At 38.0% G+C, this 25,272-nt stretch overlaps 1 protein-coding gene and 1 long non-coding RNA gene across 8 annotated transcripts in view; one reads left to right on the top strand and one right to left on the bottom strand.

Moving 5' to 3' along the window:
• The window catches only part of TFCP2 (transcription factor CP2), a 58,754-nt gene extending 39,409 nt beyond the window's left edge, over positions 1-19,345 (top strand). For 2 of the 7 annotated variants that reach the window (XM_041736093.1, XM_041736099.1), the window contains 14 exons: positions 390-541; positions 1,010-1,086; positions 2,598-2,703; positions 5,996-6,102; positions 8,205-8,357; positions 9,370-9,480; positions 9,838-9,926; positions 11,727-11,793; positions 12,185-12,278; positions 13,197-13,287; positions 15,076-15,200; positions 15,629-15,771; positions 17,379-17,430; positions 17,847-19,345. In XM_041736093.1, coding sequence (XP_041592027.1) covers positions 390-541; positions 1,010-1,086; positions 2,598-2,703; positions 5,996-6,102; positions 8,205-8,357; positions 9,370-9,480; positions 9,838-9,926; positions 11,727-11,793; positions 12,185-12,278; positions 13,197-13,287; positions 15,076-15,200; positions 15,629-15,771; positions 17,379-17,430; positions 17,847-17,884 — 1,405 coding nt within the window. In that variant the 3' untranslated portion in view covers positions 17,885-19,345. The remainder of the gene's footprint in view (positions 1-389; positions 542-1,009; positions 1,087-2,597; positions 2,704-5,995; positions 6,103-8,204; positions 8,358-9,369; positions 9,481-9,837; positions 9,927-11,726; positions 11,794-12,184; positions 12,279-13,196; positions 13,288-15,075; positions 15,201-15,628; positions 15,772-17,378; positions 17,431-17,846) is intronic. The other 5 variants (XM_041736095.1, XM_041736094.1, XM_041736098.1 and 2 more) reach the window with 5 other exon arrangements.
• LOC121479952 lies at positions 9,507-15,191 on the bottom strand. The gene is made up of 3 exons (XR_005984865.1): positions 15,059-15,191; positions 10,240-10,292; positions 9,507-10,131 (listed from the first exon to the last, which is right to left on the bottom strand). It is a non-coding gene; the product is annotated as an uncharacterized LOC121479952 (long non-coding RNA).
• Positions 19,346-25,272: the final 5,927 nt, after the last annotated feature.

Raw genomic sequence — 25,272 nt, 5'->3', positions numbered from 1 at the left:
GACTCGATCTCAGGACTTAGGGATCACTCCCTGAGCCAGGGGCAGATGCTCAACCACTGAGCTACCCAGGGGTCCCTAGTTGGTGCCTTTCTAAGAACAAATACATTACTGAGTGTCCGAAATTGACATTTTGGAACTCTGCATGTAATTTTCAGAGCCCTTTTAGGAACCCCTGTCTTAATGGCTTTAGCAGTGAATATTTGTCATTGTCCACATTGTTATGGTGAGGGGGATAGCACAGCAGGTAATCTGAACTGAATGGGAAGAAATTTTATCAAAGTGAGTAATGTTTATACTTTTCCAAAGCAAATTGCAGTTAAATTGTGTCAACATAAATCCACTTTTGCACCACTGTCAGATGTTAACCTAAGTTGTTTGCTTTATTTCAGTGATGTCCTTGCATTGCCCATTTTTAAGCAAGAAGAATCAAGTTTGCCCCCTGATAATGAGAATAAAATCCTGCCTTTTCAGTATGTGCTTTGTGCTGCCACCTCTCCAGCTGTGAAACTCCACGATGAAACTCTGACGTATCTCAATCAAGGTTAGATACTTCCTTATTTGTTAGTGTTATTGAAGATCTGCTGGATTGATGATATTTTATTAGGTATACTTATATGTAAAAAGTACATCTTTCTAGTGTGACCATTTAATGTCATATTTGATGTGTATTACTACCTTCTTTTGTGTACCTGCCCGTTTTTAGTTCCTATCTCCCTCTTTCAATCCTGACCCAGCTCTATTGACCAGTTGTGTGACCTTGGACAAGCTACTTAAACTCTTTACATTTCAATTCTTTTATCTGTAAAAGTGAGATTGATAATAGTTTTGAGAATTGTATCGTTAATGATATAATATATGAAAACACTTAACACTGTTATTGGCACATAGTAAAGGATTATAGTTGTTACTAATACTAATAATATTATACTCTTGTATATTCAACCAGCTGAATTTTATTCTTTCTGAATCTGAATCTATGAATATAATATGTAGTTACTTTTTCTTCCAGGACAGTCTTATGAAATTCGTATGCTAGACAATAGGAAACTTGGAGAACTTCCAGAAATTAATGGCAAGTTGGTGAAGGTAAAAGAAAATGAGTAAATCATTCCTCTGCACGATATCCTTTTATTGACCCTTTTTGGGTAATGTTCTTTTGCTTCCATAAAGGGCTTGGTGGTATCTCTTACCTACTACAATTTGCTGGCAGAGCGGTAAACCATTATTTCTTTGGAGTACGAGTGAGCCCACCCATTCACATGGGTTTTATAGAGCTGTAAAAACAGAAGGCTTACCATTCCATGTCAAAGTAGTCTCCTGGTCCATTGAAGCTCTTTGGCGTGGAATAGAGTAACCACCTTGAGATTTTTAGAGAAGCTCCAGTGTCTCTTTGGATACGTGGTCTAGTAGCAAGAAAAACAGAAACTACTATCGACAAACAACAGTTTTCTTAGTCTAGACTTACAGCAATGAATTCACAGCACAATTGGGACAGGGGAATTTGATTAACAACTATAAAAGTTGATGGGAGGGATATTAATAAGCACCTCCACAAATAAGAGTAACAAAAAGAAAATTGATAGCTTTAACCCTTGCTTACCCTCAGTGCTGCATGGTGGGTTAGCAAGCAGGGAACCTGGTGAGATTTTCATATATACCCAAAGAGCTGAGCTGGATATTACATGGTAACAGTAGGGAGAAGTATAAATGCTTCCAATAAGAGTCTTTTTTTGCCCAATCCATGAGGACTGATGTTTAAGCCAAATTTTTTTTTTTAAGATTTTGTTTTTGTTTATTTCTATTGTTATTTTTAAAAATTTTTTAAAAAAGATTTACTTATTCATGAGAGACACACACACACACACACAGAGAGATAGGCAGAGACACAGGCAGAGGGAGAAGCAGACTCCATTCAGGGAGCCCGATGTGGGACTCAATCCCGGGACTCCAGGATTATGCCCTGGGCTGAAGGCAGATGCTCAACTGCTGAGCCACCCAGATGTACCAAGATATATTTTTTTAAAGAGAGAGGCAGAGACATAGGCAGAGGGAGAAGCAGGCTCCCTGTGGGGAGCCTGAGGCGGGACTGGATCCCAGGATCTCAAAATCAGTACTTTTTTTTTTTTTAAGGATTTTATTTATTTATTCATGAGAGACAGAGAGAGAGAGAGAGGCAGAGACACAGGCAGAGGGAGAAGCAGGCTCCATGTAGGGAGCCCGATGTGGGACTCGATCCCAGGACTCCAGGATTACACCCTGGGCCGAAGGCAGGCGCCAAACAACTGAGCCACCCAGGGATCCCCTCAAAATCACTACTTGAGCCAAAGGCAGATGCTCAACCACTGAGCCACCCAGATGCCCTAAGCCAAGTTTTAAATATGGTTTTAGTTAACTATAGAGATTATATCTGAGCAATTATAAATTTTACCCTGAGAAGAGTTTAGTATGGCATGGGTTTTAGAGTGAAACAGATCTTAAGAAAAATAATTTTAGATTGTATCTAGAAACCAACTGGAGGTGACTTCTGGTAGTTTTCCTTTATCAGCACTGATTTTTAAAGGATCCCACTCTCATTTGATTTTGTTGCTTCCTTTCAGAGTATATTCCGTGTAGTGTTCCATGACCGACGACTGCAGTATACTGAACATCAGCAGCTGGAGGGCTGGAGGTGGAATCGACCTGGAGATAGAATTCTTGATATTGGTGAGTTAAGGGAATCTCTTGCCCAGGAAATGTCTATAAAAGTGTGGTCTGAAAATTGTGGGGGTTTTTTTTACTTTTTTTTTAAGATTTTATTTATTTATTCATGAGAGACACAGAGAGAGGCAGAGGCACAGGCAGAGGGAGAAGCAAGCTCCATGCAGGGAGCCCAGTGTGGGACTCCATCCTGGGACCCCAGAATCACACCCTGAGCTGAAGGCAGATGCTCAACTGCTGAGCCACCCAGGTGTCCCAAGAATTGGTTTTCTTTGCTTGATGTTTACATTGATTCAGAATGCTAGGGGCTCAATTAGCATACCCTGAAATGTTTATTGACTAAGTATAAAAAACTACTGGGACGATAATATCAAAATTGAAGTTGGAAGTGTAGATCCTTCAGTTCTATAACAATTGCATCCATTATTTTAGGATGACTTTTTTGTTTTTGTTTTTTTAATTTAGTTGTGGTAAAAGTTACCATTATAAAGCATTTTAAAGTAAATAATTCAGCAACATTAAGTACATTAACATTATGCAGCCATCACTGCCATCCGTGTCCAGAACTTTTCTCACCTTGCAAAACTGAAACTCCGTACCCATTAATTAAACAATAACTCCTCCTTCCCTCTTCTCCCCAGCCCCTGACCACCATCATTGTATTTTTTGTTTATATGAATTTGACTACTCTAGGTGCATCAGATAAGTGAAATCATCTAGTATTTGTCTTTTTGTGATTGACTTATTTCACTTCACATAGTCCTCAAGGTTCATCTATATAGTGGTACACATTATAATTTTCCTCCTTTTTAAGTCTGTGTGATGTTCCGTTGTGTATATACACCACATTTTGTTTATCCATTCATCCTTTAGTAGATATCCGGGTTGATTCTACCTTTTGGTTACTGTGAATAATGCAGCTCATGAACGTGGGTATACAAATATTTATTTCAGTCTCTGTTTTCAATTCTTTTGTGTATATACCCAGAAATGAGACTGCTAGATCATATATATAATTCTATTTTGAATTTTTTGGAGGAACCACCATACTGTTTCCATAGCAGCTACACATTTTACATTCCCATCAGAAGTGAACAAGGGTTCTAAATACTCTACCTCCTTGCCAACAAGTACTATTTTCTATTTTTTTAATAGTAGCCTTCTTTTTTTTTTTTTTTTTTTTTAATTTTTTATTTATTTATGATAGTCACAGAGAGAGAGAGAGGCAGAGACACAGGCGGAGGGAGAAGCAGGCTCCATGCACCGGGAGCCCGATGCGGGACTCGATCCCGGGTCCCCAGGATCGCGCCCTGGGCCAAAGGCAGGCGCCAAACCGCTGCGCCACCCAGGGATCCCAATAGTAGCCTTCTTAATGGATATGAAGTGGTTATCTCATTGTGGTTTTGATTTATACTTCTCTAATGATTAGTGATGTTGGTTATCTTTTCAAGTGCCTATTGGCTATATATATATATATATCTTCTTTGGAGAAATGCATATTCGAGTTCTTTCCTCATTTTTGAATCTGGTTTTGTTGTTGAGTTGTAGGCATTCTTTATGTATTCTAGGTATTAATCCCATATCAGGTATATGATTTGCAATATTTTCTTCCATTCTGTGTGGATTGTCTTTTTACTATGTTCATAATGTCCTTTAATGCATAAAAGTTTTAAGTTTTGATGTAATCCAGTTTAATTAATTTTATTGCCTTGCCTATGCATTTATTGTCATATCTAAGAATATTGCAAAATCCAACGAAGCTTTTACTTGGAAGTATATATGTATACTGCCAAGAGTTTTATAGTTTTAGGTCTTACATTTAGGTGTTTGATTCATTTTTTAGTTAATTTTTGTATACGATGTACGAGTTCACCTTCATTCCGGGTACGTGGATATTTAGTTTTCCCAACACCATTTGTTGAAACAACTATTCTTTCCCCACTGAATGGTCTTGGTACCTTTGTCAGCCATCATTCGACCATATGTGAGGACTCATTTCTGGGCTTTCTGTTGTGTTCTTTTAGTCTGTGTCTCCATCATTATGTCAGTACCACACTGTTTTGATAACTGTAACTTTGTAGGAAGTTTTGAAATCTGGAAATGTGACATCTCCAACTTTACTTTTTTTCAAGATTGTTTTGGATATTCAGGGTCTGATATTTTATTTTGTATATGTATAAAAGGGGCCAGGTTTTTCCCCAAATGCTACAAATTCTTTTATTTTACTAATAACTGAGAGGCAAATTAGTGGTTTGTTTTACCTAAAGTAAGAGACCTAGGATTAGAATCTATGTCTCTTGATTTGCAGTTTAGATTTTTCCCCTACTGCTTTGCTACACAGAGTAGAATTTATTTTTCTTAAATCATAGGGAAGTTCCTTTACAAACATACATGCTGTCTCTCTTCATGAATGTACTTTTAATACTGGCATCTATGTTTTTGATCTCTTATTGGTTATTATCTCCTACTAGTAAATATAGTTGTTAAACAAATCTAAGTACTTACTAATTTGACCTGAGAAAACACTGATTCTAATACAGATATCCTGATATCCATTTGACAAATTGACCTTAGGATAAATCCAACACAACTGACACTGTTGGACCCACTTAATACCTTGTTTGAATTGGGAATAAAATGGTAGTATAGTTACAGATATCAGCCCGGCTTTCTCTCCCCAGTTTGAATATTAATAGAAGTCAGGAAATGATATTTGATTATATGCTATGTAGAATGGAAAGCAGAATTCTACCAGAGCTAATTTTTGCTTCCCTCTTGAGTATCAGATTTGTTCCTCTATTATAGCAGGGTTATTTGATAATTTTAAGGCCAGCATCAATCTCTATGTTAAATTTTTCCCACTTCTATCTGTAATACAATGCTTCTGCCTTTATTCAGACACTCTGCTTTATCTTTCTATAGCAATCTCCTTAGTATACTTCTATCAGTAACACTAATCTTAAAACTGTAAGTGAAGCAGATTTAGTTACAATTTTCATGACACTGGAGCTAGTGTGTAGACTAAATCTATCTTTAAGTAGAATTTTGGCAAATTAAAAGGAAACTGTGTTTAAATTGTCTTATTTAAAAAACCTTTCAAAGTGGAAAAAAGATAGAAAGAAAGTACTTAGGTCCATTTTAGCTTTAATCAAACCCTTTTCATTGGCAAAAAGAGGGTTAGGGTGTGTGATACATAAAAATCTTAGTAACTAGGGACCAGTAATAAAACAGTCAGTGCTATCTTATTTAAACCCAGTGGCCCTCAGAATTGTTCAATGATTACCATTTTGTTTCTCAGATATCCCAATGTCTGTGGGTATAATCGATCCTAGAGCTAATCCAACCCAACTGAATACAGTGGAGTTCCTGTGGGACCCGGCAAAGAGGACATCTGTGTTTATTCAGGTAGGGCATTGCAAATGGGATTCCCATTATGAAGAGCATCTCTTGCTACCAATTTGTTTCTTTTTTTTCCTTTTTTTTTTTAAGATTTATTTATTTATTTAGGAGACAGAGACAGAGAGAGGAAGCAGAAGGAAGGGCAGACGGATGAGAGAGAGAGAGAATCCAAGCAGACTCCCTGCTGAACATAGAGCCTGACTTAGGGCTTGATCCCAGGACCCTGAGTTTATGACCAGGGCTGAAATCAAGAGTTGGATGCTTAACCAGCTGAGCCACCCAGTTTGTTTCTTGAAGGATAAAATATGTTGAATTTGAAATTTTACAGGATTCTAGCCTATCAAGTCTAGATTCCTCAACACTTGCCTGAGAGCAATGAGGAATGTCTGAATTGCCCTTTTTTTTTTTTTGAATTGCCCTTTTAATTTCCCCAATTTATTTATTTGTATGACAAAACAAAACAAAAAACAAGCAAACAAAAAAGATGCTTGCCAATGGCTGTATAATATTCCATTCTTTGGATACACTATGACTTCCCTATTATTATTTAGATTGTTCTAAATTTTCCCTACTATCTGTAAAGTTATTTTGAACATCTTTATGCTTAAAGTTTGTTTATATAAAAATAAAGGTGGGGGGGATCCCTGGGTCGCTCAGTGGTTTAGCACCTGCCTTTGGCCCAGGGCGTGGTCCTGGAGTCCTGGGATCGAGTCCTGTGTCGGGCTCCCGGCATGGAGCCTGCTTCTCCCTCCTCCTGTGTCTCTGCCTCTCTCTCTCTCTATGTCTATCATAAATAAATAAATAAATCTTAAAAAAAAAAGTTATTTATATATATCCAATTATGTCTGTTGGGTAAATTCCTTTAAAATTCTTTTTTTTTTTTTTTTTAAGATTTTATTTATGTATTCATGAGAGAGACAGAGAGAGAGGCAGAGATATAGGCAGAGGGAGAAGTAGGCTCCTCACAGGGAACCCGATGCAGGACTCTATTTCAGGACTCTGGGATCACGACCTGCGCCAAAGGCAGACACTCAACCACTGATCCATCCAGGCGTCCCTCCTTTAAAATTATTATTTGTAATAAAGAAAGCTGTGGTTTATTATGTCCCATTAGATAGTCACTGTGTTAAGTAAACAGTTTGTATATATTATTTTATTTAAAAATTTCAGCAATAATCCTGTAGGGTAGAAATAGTTTTGGAGGCTTAGAGAAATTAACAACTCTTAAGTTAAAAATTGAGAGTTTAAACAATTAACTTACCTAAGCTAATATTTGATCAGTCAAGGTTTCACTGTTAAGATTCACCAAAGTCTTCACTTTATGCAGTAGCAAGCAAACCTTTGCAAACCTTTTTTTCCACTATTACCTGTGACCTTTCATATTTGCTATTTTCCCAGCATGAATGGTGCCTCTGCTTTTTAAACTCTACCTTAAAGTGCAGGAAACTTTTACTAACAGAAATCATTTCTCTTTTATATTAACTCTGTATTCTCTGAAGCAGTTAATGAACGTAGTTCCTCCTAGTAGCTTTTGTTAGCATTGGATCTGTATATTTACTTTGTTTCATTTGTAACTAATTAATTTTCCTTATTTCCTCCTTTAGAATATACATTCTTTAAGATCAATAAGAGAAGTTTATTTATTAAGATGTTATTTATTTATTTAGAAAGAGAGAATGATAGAGGATGTACAGGCAAGCAGGGGGAGGAGCAGAGGGAGAGAATCTCAAGCAGACTCCTTATGAGCATAGCACCCAATCTCCCTATCCTGAGACCATGACCTGAGCCGAAATCAAAAGTCAGACGCTTAAGTGAGGCATCCCTAAAAGGTTTTTTTTTTTTTTTTCTTTAAGATTTTATTTACATAGATGTTTTTAAGTAAGCTCTACACCCAATGTGGGGCTCGAACTTATAACCCGGAGATCACGAGTCATATACTCTACCATTGACCCGACCAGGTGCCCCTAGCATGAAAGGTTTTTTTTTTTTTTTTTTTATAGGTGTTCATAGTGTTTTTAAAGGTTTGCTGTTAGTAGTTGCTCAAAAAATATTGTTGACTGATGTGGCTAGCTAGCAGTACTGAAACCTGGATGTTGTATTCTTTGTAGGTACACTGCATTAGCACAGAGTTCACTATGAGGAAGCATGGAGGAGAAAAGGGAGTGCCGTTCCGAGTACAAATTGATACCTTCAAGGAAAATGAAAATGGGGAGTATACTGAGCACTTACACTCAGCCAGCTGTCAGATCAAAGTCTTCAAGGTATTCCTGGGCGTCATGTATCCATTTTCCTCATTTTTCAATTTTAACATTAATTACAAAGTTAGAAAGTTAACTTTTCCTTTTTCAACAACTGTGAAAACTAGTCTAGGCCAGAGTTCTTGAGATAATAATTCCTGAGATGCCTGGTAATGAATTTATATGGGATAGGCATGGGAGAAGGGGAACTTGGACAGGGAAGTAGAGGCTAAAACACGGATTTTCACTGAAAGCTCTTAAAGTCTGTTGAAATTACAAGCTCTTGTAAAAGCTCACAAAATTATGAAATGTTGATAGCTTTGATTACATTGGTACTTGACTTTCTTTTGTTATTTTGGTCTTCGTTTTTATCACACAGATAAATGTAGTCTCATTGCAAAGGATTAATTAATACAGAAGTATTCAGACTGAAGTCCCCCTTTACCACTTTTACCCTTACTTCCCAACCTTTCCCAGAGGTCGCCATGGTCATATTTTCACATGTATCCTTCTAGTCCCCTTCCATGCTTTTATATATACGTGTACCTAAGTATACACATGTTTTCTTGTCTTTAAAACATAAATAGGACTGTACTGTATGAATTGTTATGAGGCTTGCTTTTTTTCAGTTTGCTATGTGCTTTAGAGATCCATATCCATAGCTATAGATCTCTTATTATTTAACAGAGAGACTGTGAGAGAGAGCCCGAGCTGGGGAGAGAGAGGGAGAAGCAGACTCCCCACTGGGCGGGGAGTCTGACACGGGGGTCGATCCCAGGACTCTGGGATCCTGACCTGAGCCAAAGGCGGACACTCAACTGACTGAACCACCCAGGTGTCCCTAGGTCTCTTATTCTTTTTCAATTCCATCACACAGTTAAATTTCCTATTTTCAGACTTAGATGCAAGGATCCATCTTGTCTTTACATCATTATACATACATCCTTGTTTCACATGTGATTGTTTAAACTTTAGAAATAATATTGTTGGGTCAAATGTCAGTTGATGAGTCAAAACAAAACATTTCTCTTTTTAGCCCAAAGGTGCAGACAGGAAGCAAAAAACAGATCGGGAGAAAATGGAGAAACGAACACCTCATGAAAAGGAGAAATATCAGCCTTCCTATGAGACAACTATACTTACAGAGGTGAAGGATTTTTTTTGGTGATGGTTTCAAATTTATTCTCAATTTATTCTCAAAATTCAATTTATTCCAAATTTATTTTCAAAAGAAAATCCCATCATTTTGCACTATATATGTATATCAAATCATTATGTTGTACACCTGAAACTAATGCAGTGTTGTATGTCCATTATATCTCAATTGGAAAACAACAACAACAACAACAACAACAAAATAAAACCCACAACTTCTAGCCTGGTCAAGATTTACTAGTGCAGTTAAGATTTGCTGATGAAGATGTGCTATTCAAGTAACAATGTTTTGGTGGGACACTAGGGTCACCGGTACTTTTTCAGTATTTAAGTTGTTCTTTGTTTTTAGTGTTCTCCATGGCCCGAGATCACATATGTCAATAATTCCCCATCACCTGGCTTCAACAGTTCCCACAGCAGTTTTTCTCTTGGGGAAGGGTAAGTGTGGGAAATGAAATTTGGTTGTGTTTGTCCTAAATATGTCTTCTCTCATTATCTTCTCATATAGAAGCTCTTTCTAAATCAATAAGTCCTTCTATTCAGTCACTCTTTGATGGATCCATGGATTAGCTGAGGTTTGGATTATCTTCAAAAGTGATTGAAAAGAGTTTTATGCAGTCCTTTCTCCTCCTCTTCTTTCTTCCTATTGGAAAACACCATTAAAAAAAAAAAAAGAAAACAACATTTATGGCTCATTTGTAGTGACTTCAGAGACTGATTTTCTGGGCTTTTCACTTCTGTCACTGCTTACCTTGTGGTCATTTCACTTCCTGTGCATACTTTCACTAGTGTGGTCCTAAGGAACTGAAATATAGTTGTACAAATATGAAAATCTGTTTTGTTACCTTTTTTTTAAGATATAAAAAAATATTTTATTTATTTATTTGAGAGAGAGAGAGAGCATAAGCAGGGAGGAAGAAGGGCAGAGGGAGAGGGAAAAGCAGACTCCCTGCTGAGTGGGAGCCTGATGCTGGGTTCAATCCTAGGACCCCCAGACCATGACCCAAGCCAAAGGCAGATGCTTCACTAACAGAGTGACCCAGGCACTCCTGTTTTATTACTTTTTAAGATAATCCTAATACCTAATAATTATAGATCTTTGATAATTTGGGAAGAAGGTTTAAGATGATAGCCAAAATGAAATTTTATAATTATCTATAGGATATATTTAATCTTGCTCTATTGTCTTTTATCATCAGAGATAATTGAAAGTCTGTACAGTTGCCTATGCCAGTTAAAATAAGTTATCTTTAGTCTTAGCATTTAACACATATTTTACGTAAGTCATATTGAAACTTGAAATAGGCTACTAAATGTGTGATTTTTTTTTGGTTGTAATGTTTGTTTTTCAATGTAGGTTCTATGTTCAGTCTGCTTCTAAAAGTAATTAAGGTAGCTTCAATATTCAAAATATAACAATTAAGAATAAAAATAGGTAGGAGTTATAGAGGGAATAGATAATTGGGCCTGGTGATAAGTTAATTACTAAATTTGAATACTGAGTTTGAATTTTGCAGCTAAGGCAAAAAAAGAAAAAGAGTATGTTTTGAAAGCAAAATCTCTTACCATACATATGGATTATGCAGTCTACTTACAGGCAATTTTTTTGTAATGTTTTTTAAAGTTTATTTTTTTTAGTAATCTCTACATCCAGTGTGGGGTTTGAACTCACAACCCCAAGGTCAAGAGTCACGTGCTCTTCTGACTGAGCCAGACATGCACTCCTAGGCAATTATATAAGATTTAAGAGTCATGTTTTAGGTAAGAGAAGTATTGACTATAAGACTAAGAGTGCTTTATGCAACAGCACCGATTCTTTTAGATCTCCAGCTTGAGGGTGCCTAGATGGCTCAGTCAGTGGAGCACTCAACTCTTGAACTCAGGGTTATAGGCTCAGGCCTCACACTGGGTATAGAGACTACTTAAAAATAAAATCTTTTTTTTTTTATTAAAATATTTTATTTATTTATTCATGAGAGAGAGAGAGGGAGGCAGAGACATAGGCAGAGGGAGTAGCAGACTCCATGCAGGGATCCTGACATGGGACTCGATCCTGGGTCTCCAGGATTACACCCTGGGCCGAAGGCAGTGCTAAACCACTGAGCACCCCTGGCTGCCCTTAAAAATAAAATCTTAAAAGAAAAAATATCTCTAGCTTAGACTATTAGGGTGAAGAATCAGTGATGAACTCTAGTTTGTGTCATGGACTCATCCTTTTCATTTTCAATGTTTCTTTAGAAATGGTTCACCAAACCACCAGCCAGAGCCACCCCCTCCAGTCACAGATGTAAGTCTAAAATTAAATGTAAGTTATTTGCAATGTCTACTAATACTTTGATGACTCTGCAGTTCAGTAGAAATGCCCAACTTTTAAGGAGTAATATTTATTCATTGAACAGAGATTTATTGAATTTTGACTATGAATTAGACCCTATGCTAGGGACGAGAGATGTGAAACAAGTTAATGTAGGACCCCTGCATTTAAAGAGCTTACAGTCTAGTAAGGAAGATAAGAATGGAATTCCATAGGCTTCTTACATGGTCAGGGAAAGAAGATCAATGAGGTATAAACAACTTCCAAGCAAACTAGGCTTGAGTGTGGGTGTGTTTGGCTTTGTGTTACCTAATGATGTAAGAGATAAATCTCTTTAGTTACCAAAAAAAGGGGGGGGGGAAATGCTTGCTTTCTCTTTCAGAACCTCTTGCCAACAACCACACCTCAGGAAGCTCAGCAGTGGTTGCATCGAAATCGTTTTTCTACGTTCACAAGGCTTTTTACAAACTTCTCAGGTTAAATTTATTTGTCCTATTGTTTTTCTCAGCACAGGATATTCCTTTACATTCTACGGCCTTCTAGTATACATGTGAGGGTGTGTGTGTGTGTGTGTGTGTGTGTGTGTGTGTGTGTGTGTGAGAGAGAGAGAGAGAGAGAGAGAAAGAGATCTTTGTGCATTTTTAGAATTAAGTGAATTTTATAGAACCCTTCAGACTTTCTCACCAGCTGCATCTGTGCTGTGAATATTTAAAAGGAAAGACTTCTTAGTTTAAACTTACTTTAATTTAAAAATATTTATTCTACACAATACTTTTTAAAATGTATATTCCTTACAGTATTTTATCAAGGGCATTTGTAGGTAGTTTGAAATTTCCCCCTTGATATCACTGTATTGTATTTTATTTGTACATTCCACTTTTATTTAGCACCTTCTGGGTACCAGGTATGGTAGGAATACACAAAAGGGTAAGGCATACTTTTTGATCATTCATCATCTGGTATCAGAAAAACCCCAAAACAAATAAAAAACCCCAATCAAATCAAAATAAAGCCCTGAAAAAAAATAGTTGTGATGCAGTAGATAAGTGGTACAAAGCAAGGTATTGGGGGAGTGTCTGGGGTTAGGGAACATGTATAATGCCTAAGGTAACTCTTGGAGGATAAGGAAGAGTCTGTTGGTCAGACAGTGGAAGGATATTTTAGGTTGGACGAACAGCTTGTTCATTGGATATCATCAGTGTGATGAAAGCATATGGTTAAGTGGGTAAGGTAATTGGGTGGCAGTTGAGGTGGGAGAGGAAACAGGGGCCAGGTCATGGAGAGGCTTATGTATTATGCAAAAGATTATGGACTGTAACATAACATAACCATTTCAATGGTCATTACAAAGACAGTCTTTGCCTTTATGACCCGTTTTCTTATATTTATTCTAGGGGCAGATTTATTGAAACTAACTAGAGATGATGTGATCCAAATCTGTGGCCCTGCAGATGGAATCAGACTTTTTAATGCATTAAAAGGCCGGTATGTAATTAGTGTAAAAATATCAGTGAGGTTGGATTTCAAATGGGTTTGGATTCAGGACTGTCCATACTACTCTCTGCACAGCTAACTACATTTTGTCAAAACATTCTTTTTGAATGCCAGCTGTGTACCAAATCAACGAATATGAAAAATACCCTTTTCTATAGCTGATCCAAGGAATTCCCCATGATATCCTATTTTTCAGTTCTAGGTAGTTTTTGCATTTGATAAATACTCTACCCCTATTGTGAGCTAGGTTCTATTTTAGGTTCTTGGGATACATTGGTGAGCAAAACAGACAAGGGACTCATTATTATGAGTTTACCTTCTAATGTGGAATGAGATAAAAATATGAATAGTATTTTCAATAGTAAAAAGTGCTTTGAAGGAAAACCAAAGAAATAAACAAAAACAAGGTTATAACCTATAGAGTACCCAGAATATGGTCAGGAAAGACCTCTTTGAGGTGGGGGTGTTTACACTGAATTATGAGAAGGATGGAAGCTGTGGGGTCATATGATGGAAGAACACTCTGGGCAGGAGGTAACAACAGGTGCAAAGGCCCCAAGTCCAATTTAACTTGAGGTCATTCTTGAATTGGAGAGGATACTACTTAAGTGTTTACTTACAAACTATAATACAGAGCAATTTGTAGTCCTTATTTGGGATTTACACTTTGAAATAGGCAGCAATATTAATGGAAAAAACATACAGGTTAATGCCACAGAACCAAATCAGTGACTAACTAATGAAACAGATTGTGAAGTATTTTGTTTGGGTATATCACAAGAAATGTTGAATCAGGTTGGCTCTGATCTTGGAAAATTTTAAAGAAAGGAAAAATTCAGAAGTTCATGATTTGGAGAAAAAAAGAATGGATTTTCATTTTTTAAAAACATTATTTGAAGAGCATTTAAGGGGCTCCTAGGTGGTGCAGTCGGTTAAGTCCAAGTCTTGATTTTAGGTCAAGTCATGATCTCAGGGTCGTGAGATGGAGCCCCTCTTTGGGCTCCATGCTGGATGTGGATCCTGCCTAAGATTCTCTCTCCACCTCTGCTCCTCCTCCAGCCACCTTCCCACCTCCTGACCACCCCACCCCACCCCCACTCATGGGTGCACACATCCACGCCCTCTTAAAAAATAAAAGAACAGTTAAAAATAGGAATGAGATGATCAGATTAACAGATAATTGAATACCGTTGTCTAAGAAGTAAGAATGGACAGGAGTCTTATTAGACTACTTAGGAGAAGGTAATTGAGGGAAATAATATTCCCTGTTTTATAGTGGCACTTCTAAGGAGAAGGTATACGTTGAACTGGACCCATGCAACAGTGGCTCACACGTTTTGAGTATTTCTAAGGTTTACATCAAAGATCATAAGCTCAAATGACTACAGAGGCTACATGTTAATAATGAGCAACAGTCAAATCTGGGGTATACTAAAGAATGCACGCATCATGCAAGGAGAACAGCCGATTGTTTTCTTGTAAGAATGAGGGTCTCAGATTGCCAGGTCTAATTTTTCAAGAAAAGCCAGAATTTCAGAGGTTTATATGATGTTGGAACAAATTCAGTTAAAATGTACACACGCACACGTGGGCACACACCCACATGCTCACATGCACCCCAATGAAGAGCTAATCAAACAGCAAATGAGCTTCCTTAGTCCACAGGCTGTTAGTTTTCAACTCCACAACTCCATAGTGTTAATGTAGACACACAAGTTCTCCCTTAAAACGTGCTTCCCACGAAAACCGTAAGACTAACAACCTTGTTTTCCTCCTCAGGATGGTGCGCCCAAGGCTAACCATTTATGTTTGTCAGGAATCCTTGCAGTTGAGAGAGCAGCAGCAACAGCAGCAGCAGCAACAGCAGAAGCATGAGGATGGAGACTCAAATGGTACTTTCTTCGGTAGGTCGTTCTGGACAGGCCAGGACACACGTTAAGAAAGGGGAGGAGATGACTTATGAGCCTGTGCCATGGGAATTCCTCCAACAGCAGTTTCAGCATTTCCTAGAATAATGGTAATTGCTAACATTTATTGAGTTCCTCATATATATTCTATTCTCAGCACATTTACATGCTTTAATTTTTACAACCGGCATCTCTACTTTACAGTAGGCTTACTGTTATCACTAACACTTAGATGAGGAAAAGGAGGCTTAGGGATGTTAAGTAACTCACTGCAGTCACGCAGCTAGCAAGTGGCTAAGCCAGGATTTGAACTCAGGCAGTCTGACTCTGAGTCCTTTAGAAAAGTGGGCGTTCCTAGTAATCAGATTACCTTTTTAAGAGCAGAGAAACGTGTACTGACTGCCATTGCTCTGTCCCTTTTGCAGTGTACCACGCCATCTATCTAGAAGAACTGACTGCTGTTGAACTGACAGAAAAAATTGCTCAGCTTTTCAGCATTTCCCCTCGCCAAATCAGCCAGATCTACAAGCAGGGGCCAACAGGAATCCATGTGCTCATTAGTGACGAGGTAGACTTTCGGTGCAGCTGAACCACCACATGACAATTCGTCAGGGCATGTGACAGGAGCAAGAGCAGTCCTACGGGGGCACAGAGCTCTGTTGATTAGACCAGGGCTTTTCCAATGTTTTTGCTTACTTACTTTCTAAAATAATTTTTAAAAACCACGTATCCTCTTGCACATTTTTAGGTTGACTTAAAAATTTTTTTGTTTTAAATTTAAATAGTTGCAAAATATGTCATTTCTGGGCATATTATATAACCTTTAAAAATGAAATGGTTACATCACTATTCTAACTATATTCCTTGTAACCTAAATAGAAGAGTGATTTAATACCACCATCACTGTCTTAAAGAAATACATGGATATAATTTTTAAGTTTTTGTATCCTTTCTTTGTTTCCTTGAGCTCCTATTTCAATTCACTTCTCCCATAGAATTTTCTTTCCAAAACCTATTTTTATGCTCAAACATCTTTTATTAATTGTATCATATTTCTTTGAAACAGATTTGCTTCAACAAAAGAATTTCACTAAAATTTAAAAATTATTTCTTCGGAATAGAATGATCACCGTAATTATATAATCAAACATAAATGTATTACATGTTTTGATAAATTATTAAACATTAAGAAAAATGTATTAGAAATGTATCTATTAATGAGATGGATGGGATTGCCCACATTAATTCATGTATAGATGAATACTCTCTACTGATTTCTAGAATGAAAGAGTTCAGCACCACTTCCTTCTGTTTTATCCTCCTAGATATAAGTGCTATGGAATCTGATTCCCACAAATTGACAGAGAGGAATGGATGGAGTTTTTTATAACAGCATCACTGGTTTTTTTTGGTTTTTTTTTTTTTGGCGTTAGGTGCCAGAAATTATATAGTGATGTTACAAAGAATTATTTTGATTCACCTATCATTTGACAGTGATTAGGTCAGTCTTCGGTTCTGGTGCAAGGAAAGAATTAGAAACCATGTGACTCACATAAGACTTTGTTACCCAGTCATTAAAGTTCACGTTAACAGTCACACTTTGGCATCCTGGGGACTTTTATACCCTGGGGCAGGGCAGCTTGGTAGGATTCCAGGAGGGTGAAACTTATGCCTTTATTTTATAAAATGAGAGAAGGGAGTTTAGAAGGCAAAGTGGGTAGGGGAAATCAAAGAGGCGCTTGCATGGTTTGGGGTAAGAGTATATATGGAAGATACATACCTGGATTTTCCCAAATGAGCCCATCAGTGTCCAAGTACCCTTAGAACTTGAGGTTAACCCAGGAAAATGCATACTATTATTTTAAGATCAGTTGTTTTAGACTGCTTAGCTTTTATTTTTATTTTTTTATTTAAAAATTTTTTTTCAAGTAGGCTCCAATGCCCAACTTAGGACTTGAACTCATAACCCTGAGAGTAAGAGTTGTGTGCTTTACCAACTGAGCCAGCCAGGCACCCCTAGACTGTTAAGCTTTTAAAACTTAAAAGCTGAACGAGAGAACACAAAACAAAGGATTATTTTTCCCTTAAATCCAATATAATGAAAAGCCATATAGTCTGAAGAAATGCAGCAAACCCAAGTTTTTAATAATTAGCAACTTTTCTTGCTTTTCTCAGATGATACAGAACTTTCAGGAAGAAGCCTGTTTTATTCTGGACACAATGAAAGGTAATAAAATAGTAAGACAGATGCCTCTCTCTATGGAATTTGAGATTTTTTTTTCATGGTTTTACTTCTTTGAGGAGAAAAGGAAAGTATTAACACCATACTTGAAGTGGGGAAAGTGACAGCTTTGGAGATTATTCCTTTGTATGAATTGGCTTCTTGCCATCATCAGGGTAGACAAAGTGTAACTGATGATTCTCCCATTCCCTCCCATTTTCTGTGGACAAATGAGGAACTAAAGCACATTGTTTTTATAATGCATATTTACTGTAAGCATTTTGTGCTAATTAAGTATGTTGCCCTTTGTCCTGCTGTTTTTTCCTTTCCTCCCTTCTCAAAAGATCCTTACCATATTTTTTTCCTCCTGCTGTGTTTTAGAAGTGACTAAAGATTATTCTTTTTTTTTTTTTTTTTTACAGCAGAAACCAATGATAGCTATCATATCATACTGAAGTAGGTGCCGGGCATTCCATCCTCAGTGGTTGCTGCTTCCTTCACCTCTTGGAAGCTTCCCTCCTGAGGGGAGTCGCTCGCCCCTGGAGATTTGAAGGTCTGCAGGAACCTGACCCACCCGACTGTGTATGGGGGAGTCCTGGCCAAAGAAGCAGAACCCCAGCCATCTGTGGGCCGTGCTCTTGTGGCACACACAGATTATTGCCCAATGTGCATTTCCGAAGCCGTTTCTTAGTTAAATTTATGGACTCTGTTGTTGTTGAATATCATTAGAAACTCCACACCATTTAGGGTGTTTGTAGGGCATAATGATGATGAGAATTGTGTGATGTTTAATGGAAAGATGTTAAATTTTGTGATATGGAGCCATGTAATTTTTTTCTAATATAAAAGTGAACATCTATATTCCTAAGACTAGATCCTCAGTCTCTTTTGCATCATATGTACTGGCTTTTGCCACAGCTGGCCCCTGAAAACCTCACCAAAGAGGAGAAATACAGAAATAGGATTTTTCTTTTGGTTGCCCTGTAATACCAAGACTAATAGTAATTTTAGCTGACATTTACTGAGCATTTGCTTGTGCCTCGTAGTGTGACACATCCTTTAAGTGGATTACCTTGTTGAGCTCCTCTTTAACAATCCTCTATGAAGTAGGCAATAATGATCCCTAATTGAAGGTGAGGAAACGGAGACCTAAAGTGGCTGGGGAGCTTGCCGAGTGACAGGCAGCTAGCACATAGTGTCGCTGAAATCCAAACCCGGGCAATCTCGGCTCTTTAACCACCAGCTGCGATGTCACGCTTGCTGCCGTCTCTGACCATGGCTCTTCTGGTGGATAGGACAGCAGAGCACTGCATGACAACTGAGGAATCCACCGCTGACAGGGACAAACCACACCTAAATAATGATGAATAGATCAAGACCTGTAAAAAAAACCGAGAACGTAACGTACTTTTGAAGCATCATCGGTTATCAGATTCACAGACTGAGGTGGTGAAAATGAGGGGTCCTCTGTAACTCCCCCAATTCACTGTTCTTGAATGAGCTTCTCAAACTATTTATTAATGAGTTTGGCTAAGCCCTGCTTTCTCTTTCCCCTCTCTGCATCTTCCCTTGGCATAGGAACTTTTTACCTGTGTAGTATTCTTTTATAGAAGCTTTCTGAGAAATTCATTCCCATCCCAGTCACACTTTTCCCAAGTATTTTAGTTCTTAAAGAGAGAGAGAGAGTGTGTGTGTGTGTGTGTGTGTGTGTGTGTGCATACATGTGTGAGACTATGGGTTGTCTTTTTTTCACATGTAGAATTTTATCCAGAAGTCCCTTCACTCATGTTGAGGTGAAAAGAGATAATGTTCAAAGATTATGTAATGGATTTGGATCTGTGCGTGTGTGTTTTTAAAGCATTTGATAAAGTTTAAATGTTTTTATACAGATAATTTTGTTCATTAAAATCAACCCACAGTATGGTCTGATTTCTTTTGGTTTGAAACAAATTGAAAACTTTGAACATGAAGTCAAGTGACTTTTAAAAACTGCCCTGGGCAACTTGACATATTAGGCCAAAATACTTTTTTAATGAAAGTACTGATTACCAGATGTCCCTGTTTGAAAAGGGGGATATTTCTGGTTGTATTATATTCCTTGGACTGTTCTCAGTTTCAGAGAAGTCAGTTCTTTCCTCAGCAAGCTGCTATTATTTTTTTGATTGTGGTGTTTTTTGTTTTTTTATTAATTCTATATAAATATTAGGTTAGGAGGGTTGGGCTAGATGACTTTTAAGGTCCCTTCAGAATCTGTGACTCTTCGTTACTGCAAATGATATACAGAATTCTTTTTAATATATTTACCATGAATTACAGTTACTAGTTTACTTAGGATTAGAGTTTTTTTCAGAGTAATCTCAAATTTATTTTAGAAGTGAATTTTTTGGGGGTGCCTGGGTGGCCCAGTCAGCTGGGTGTCCAACTCTTGATTTCGGTTCAGATCATGCTCTCGCTCCGTGCTCAGCAGGGAGTTTGCTTGAGAGTCTCTCTCTCTCCTTCTGTCCCTCTCCCACCTTGTGCACACTTTCTCTCTCAAATAAATAAATCTTTAAAAAAAAAAAAAAAAGAAATGAACTTATACATGTTTGCAATCACAGATCCCTAAATTAACCAGAAAATTGCTTAGGCTTTCCTTAGCTCCAAAAAGTATTTATAGTGCCAATGCTATACAATTAGTAAGAGTTGGTATATTGATAGAATGTTGCTATTCAACTTGCTTTTTTTTTTTTTTTTAATTTTTTTATTTATTTATGATAGTCACACAGAGAGAGAGAGAGAGAGAGGCAGAGACACAGGCAGAGGAAGAAGCAGGCTCCATGCACCGGGAGCCTGACGTGGGATTCGATCCCGGGTCTCCAGGATCGTGCCTTGGGCCAAAGGCAGGCGCCAAACCGCTGCGCCACCCAGGGATCCCTCAACTTGCTTTTAAGAGTCACATCTATTTACTATTACTGATCCTTTCAATTAAATGAAAATTTTAAACTAGCTTTTTTATTATGAAAATAATACACAAAGTGATAAATTCAAACCATAAAGAAGGGTTACCTTCTTACTTACCTCCTAGTCCCACTCTAAAGAGAGAATCATGGGACGCCTGAGTGGCTCAGCAGTTTTGGCACCTGCCTTCAGCTCAGGATGTGATCCTGGAGTCCCAGGATCGAGTCCCACATCAGGCTCCCTGCATGGAGCCTGCTTCTCCCTCTGCCTGTGTCTCTGCCTCTCTCTCTTTATGTCTCTCATGAATAAGTAGATAAAATCTTTAGATAGATAGATAAATAGATAGATAATCATGGCTAAAAGTACCTCCCTCCCTCCCCCCCCCCCCCCAAATATTCAGATGGGCTCATGTTACACTAACGGTCTGCAATTTGCTTTTTGTATTTAACATATCTTGAACATCTTTCTATTATTAGAATTCATAGTATACATCATTCTTTTTTAAAGATGGCCATTCCCTATGGATGTTTAGGTTAAGCGCATTTGAACATGCATCTTCGTAAGTTTTTTGCATGTACCTCTAAGATACATTCCTGGAAGTAAAATTTACTGGATTTTATCTTTTTAACAATGTGACAGTTGATATTTAAACTGTGCAGATGGTTTAATGGTTTTATTAGAGTGAGGGTATTTGAGAAGGAGAACGGTTAGGTTTTAGGCCCTCCTGAGAAGTGCAGTAGGTTCCTATTCAACTTAGTATTGTATGTACTGTTCCCTTGAAGGGATGGATTGTATCTAGAAGAATCAGCTGTATAAAGACTTGATAGTTAAAAGGGAGTTATTGGGAAATAAAAGAGAGGGTAGGTCATTGCAGGACTTCAAGGATTAGGTACTAGTCGTTACATAAATATGGCTGTTAAATAATAAGGTTGTCCAATACTATGGCCTAGTCAGAATGTTTACCCCATAAATGATTTATTCAGGAAGCTACTTAAAGGGAGGGGAAATGGAAATGGTCATAGTGCCTGAAAGAGTACAGTACAACAAATACAAGACAACCAGAGCCTGAGAGACCTGAGACAGTGAGGTCCACACGAAGGGGCAGATACTCTTGATTTCTGGACGTCAGACACAGTCAGGCACTAGGTGTGCTGTGAGGGGTAGAGTGTGATTTCACCACTGGGTTGAAGAAGCATTGGGAAGCTTGGTGAGTGAAGAAGGCTTGGTAAAATGGAACTAGTCCTTTCTAATTTATGCCTAATGGAGGAGTGTTCTGAAAACCCTTTGTCCCCAAGTATTCTCAGCAAGTCTTGTACAGGGGTGCTGCAGAGATTCGGGCTGTCTTGTAAACTACTGCGAAGGACTGAGTGAAGGTTCAGCTTTTGGTTTTGAAAGTAATACAAATTTGGGGTGTAAATATTTGAGGTCAAGACTGAACTTAATCACTCTTCACTATAGTTGTTTTTTCTCCAGCCAATACCTAACAATTCCAGATAGCTTCCTCAGAGAGCTGAAGTTGGGCTGTTTTATCATTTTACTGAATTGTCCTTCTGCTTCTTTGGCTATGGATGGCTCCTCTATAGGAATTTGATCTGTTTGTGGCCTCTACTGGCCCGTTACAAGAACTCCCATCTCAACAGGAATGCTACCAACGCCCCACCTAGCTGCATCATTTATGTACCATTTCATACAGAGTATCCTGCACCATTCTGCTTCTCCTAGAAATGATCTATGTTCTCAGTTGTAGGCTAAGGCTTTCCCTAAAGCTAGAACATTTATTTTTAGTTTTGCAATTAAATTTTTGTTTCATTATACAAGTTCTAAGGTGTAAATGAGGAAGAATTTTCTACCACTACAAAATGGAATGAACTGGAAAGAAGATGCCCTATGTGACCCAGCATCTGTTTTTTATTTTTCTGTATTGTGAATATTTTATTTCTCCTTCTTGCTTCATTTAATGACCTTGTATGTTACCTTTGACCTTAAACATCTCTTTCCACTTCTTCCTTTTTCATCTCTCCTTTTCACTTTTACATCTCCTCTGTGTTGTTCCTGAGAATACAGGCCTAGCCAACAAATTGTACCTAAGTCTAGCATTTGCATTCTCTAATTCAGAGATTTATTTTATTTATTTTTTATTTTTTTTTTAATTCAGAGATTTAAAAGGTCTCAATGAATTAAAAATTTCAGTTGCATTAATATAAATTATAAGGAAACTTGATATTTAAAAAACACTATTGTATTTATATTATTATACTATTTTGTACTGTATGGGCTCTTTGGGGGCATGAGTACTAACCAGTATTTCTCATGGAATCTGTGTTTTCATATATTTGTATTAAGATGAGGTAAACATTCCTCATTTTAATTACTTCAGATTCCTGTTTTCTCTCTGAACTGATTTTTTTTTTAAGAAAAGCATTTTTTAAAAAGATTTGTTTATTTATTCATGATAGACACAGAGATAGAGAGAGAGAGAGAGGCAGAGACACAGGCAGAGGGACAACCAGGCTCCATGCCGGGAGCCCAATGCGGGACTGGATCCCAGGGATCCCCTAATGTCTGATTTTTTAAATTTATCTTTCCCTACATATCTTTATAACTTCAAATTTTCATCTACTTCTTTTAGGCTTATCAAGCTTGCCCTCACTAAACTCACCCCCTGCACTCTACCTCCTTAAACCTAATTGTTATTTTGCTTTTTTAAGTAGAGTGTGTGTTCTGCACCTATATTAATCAATTTGTGTGTGTCCTTTTTGAAATCTTCCTGAAGCATGCAGCTTCTCTGTTTTTTGTGCTTTTAAATTGCTGTGGCACTTTTAAGTCCTGATACTGATCTTTTTGTTGTTGTGCAACTAGTCACGGAAGGTGCCTGCCTCTCTAGATCTGGATTATTGTTAAATATAAATTAGTAAGGTAATGTCAACCTCAGGGCTAAATCTACAGGTTAACTATTTTTCTCTAAGACGTTCACACACAGGGGACGCCTGGGTGGCTCAACAGTTGAGTGTCTGCCTTCGGCTCAGGGCATGATCCCGGTCCCGGGATCCCTGCATGGAGCCTGCTTCTCCCTCTGCCTGTGTCTCTGCCTCTCTCTGTGTGTCTCTTTCATGAATAAATAGATAAAATCTTAAAAAAAAAAAAAAAAAAAAAGCAGCAGCAGCAGCTTACACATAGTATCCTCTGACCTATTAATTTCCAACTCCCCTGCCCTCCCCTCCAGGGAGTGTATTCTTGTTTTGGTGGTAAAGAATAGTTGATACAATATATACTTTGGTGTCAGATAAACCTCTGTTCAAATCTCAGATCTCGCTCTTCCTGTATGTGACCTTGAACAAAATATTCTCCTAAACCTCAACTTTCTCATCTTAAAAAGGAGATAATACTTAATTCATAGGATTGTTTGGGAGATTTAAAAGAATACTGAGCATAAAACAGTTTTCTTTTGTATTTAGTACCCTTAATCCAATTGCTCAATAAACTTAGAATACTACTGATTACAAAATCACCTCTATGTGTAGAGACATAACTACAAGACAGATTTGTAAACACTGCCCAGGACATGAAATCTGACCTTTGGTTTTCATCTGTGGCTGATGATCTTGGTTCTATATCTCTTCCTGTTCTGCTTTGACATTTTTGTCCCAAAAACAAACCACCCATTCGTGATTTGTGCATTCTGAGCTGGTTCATACGTACGTTGCAGGTGATTTGAAACACAGCAGTAACATTTAGTATTGGGCAGATCAAACGCTATTAGCATTTCTTTTCACTTTGGTTTTGTAGTTTCTATTCTGCATTTGAGCTTCTGGTCACTTGGCCTCTATAGGCTCTGCTAAGGCAGGAGGCAGAGGCACCATTGTAGTAACTCATCTAGTGATTCTACCAAGACCATGAAATATGGTGAACAAGTGGCTCTATGATCTGTAGTTGTGACGTTACAGGTCCAGGTGAACTGCCGACTGATGTAGAGCTTACTGCCAAATTGGATTCTGCTGTGTTTTCAAGTGATGCACTAACTTCGGTTTGGCTATCCTGGTGTCATTAACCTACAAATCATGGGCGTTGAGGCTAATGGTACCCTGATGAATTTCCATGATTCAAACTGTGAATGTGTGGGCATATGAGATGCTTTTTTAACCTATCCAGTGTGGCCTTTTGGCTAGTATTTGATAACTCCGCTCACTGATTCTACAGAGTAGCCTGGAGCGGTTATGATCTGTGTGTCCGGGAAAGACAATCATGAAAATTTACATAGCACTGACTATATTGTGAACATTTTATACCATATTAAGTAAACTTCGCGAACCCCTTTGAGCTACATACTGTCTTCCTCATTTTGCAGATGAGGAAGCTTAAGTTTCAGGGAAGTTACATACCTTGCCAAGGGTCATACTACTACTGATGGAGGAGGAGTGGGTTTTTTATTCAGGCAGTCTGGCTCCAGAACACGTGTTATACCTAAATCTCAGCAGATAGGGAGATGATCACTGCGTGGTAAGCTAAGGCCTGCTTTTTTGTGATCTGCTTTTTCATCTTGCACTATTGTTTCCTGGCCTCATGGAGCCTCTCATGTCACCGAGGCGGGAGGACTGCGATTTGGGGCATTTTGTCCCAAGCCAGTTCTTAGTATTAAAATTGAGAGATGGGATGCCTGGGTGGCTCAGCGGTTGAGCATCTGCCTTTGGCCTTGGGCGCGATCCCGGATGTCCCGGCTTGGAGTCCCGCATCGGGCTCCTTGTATGGAGCTTGCTTCTCTCTCTGCCTGTGTCTCTGCCTCTCTCTGTGTGTCTCTCATGAATAACTTAAAAATAAAATAAAATAAAATAAAGCCGAGAGAAGCCTTGGACAGCCACCAGATCTGGCTCCGTAGTTCTTGGTTGCAGTGAAAGGTGCACTAGGCTATGGAAC

Source organism: Vulpes lagopus, chromosome 21 (genome assembly GCF_018345385.1).
Source record: "Vulpes lagopus strain Blue_001 chromosome 21, ASM1834538v1, whole genome shotgun sequence".
NCBI lineage: Eukaryota > Metazoa > Chordata > Mammalia > Carnivora > Canidae > Vulpes > Vulpes lagopus.
The sequence above is the reverse complement of the archived record's forward strand: the minus strand, read 5'-3'. Positions and strand labels throughout refer to the sequence as shown.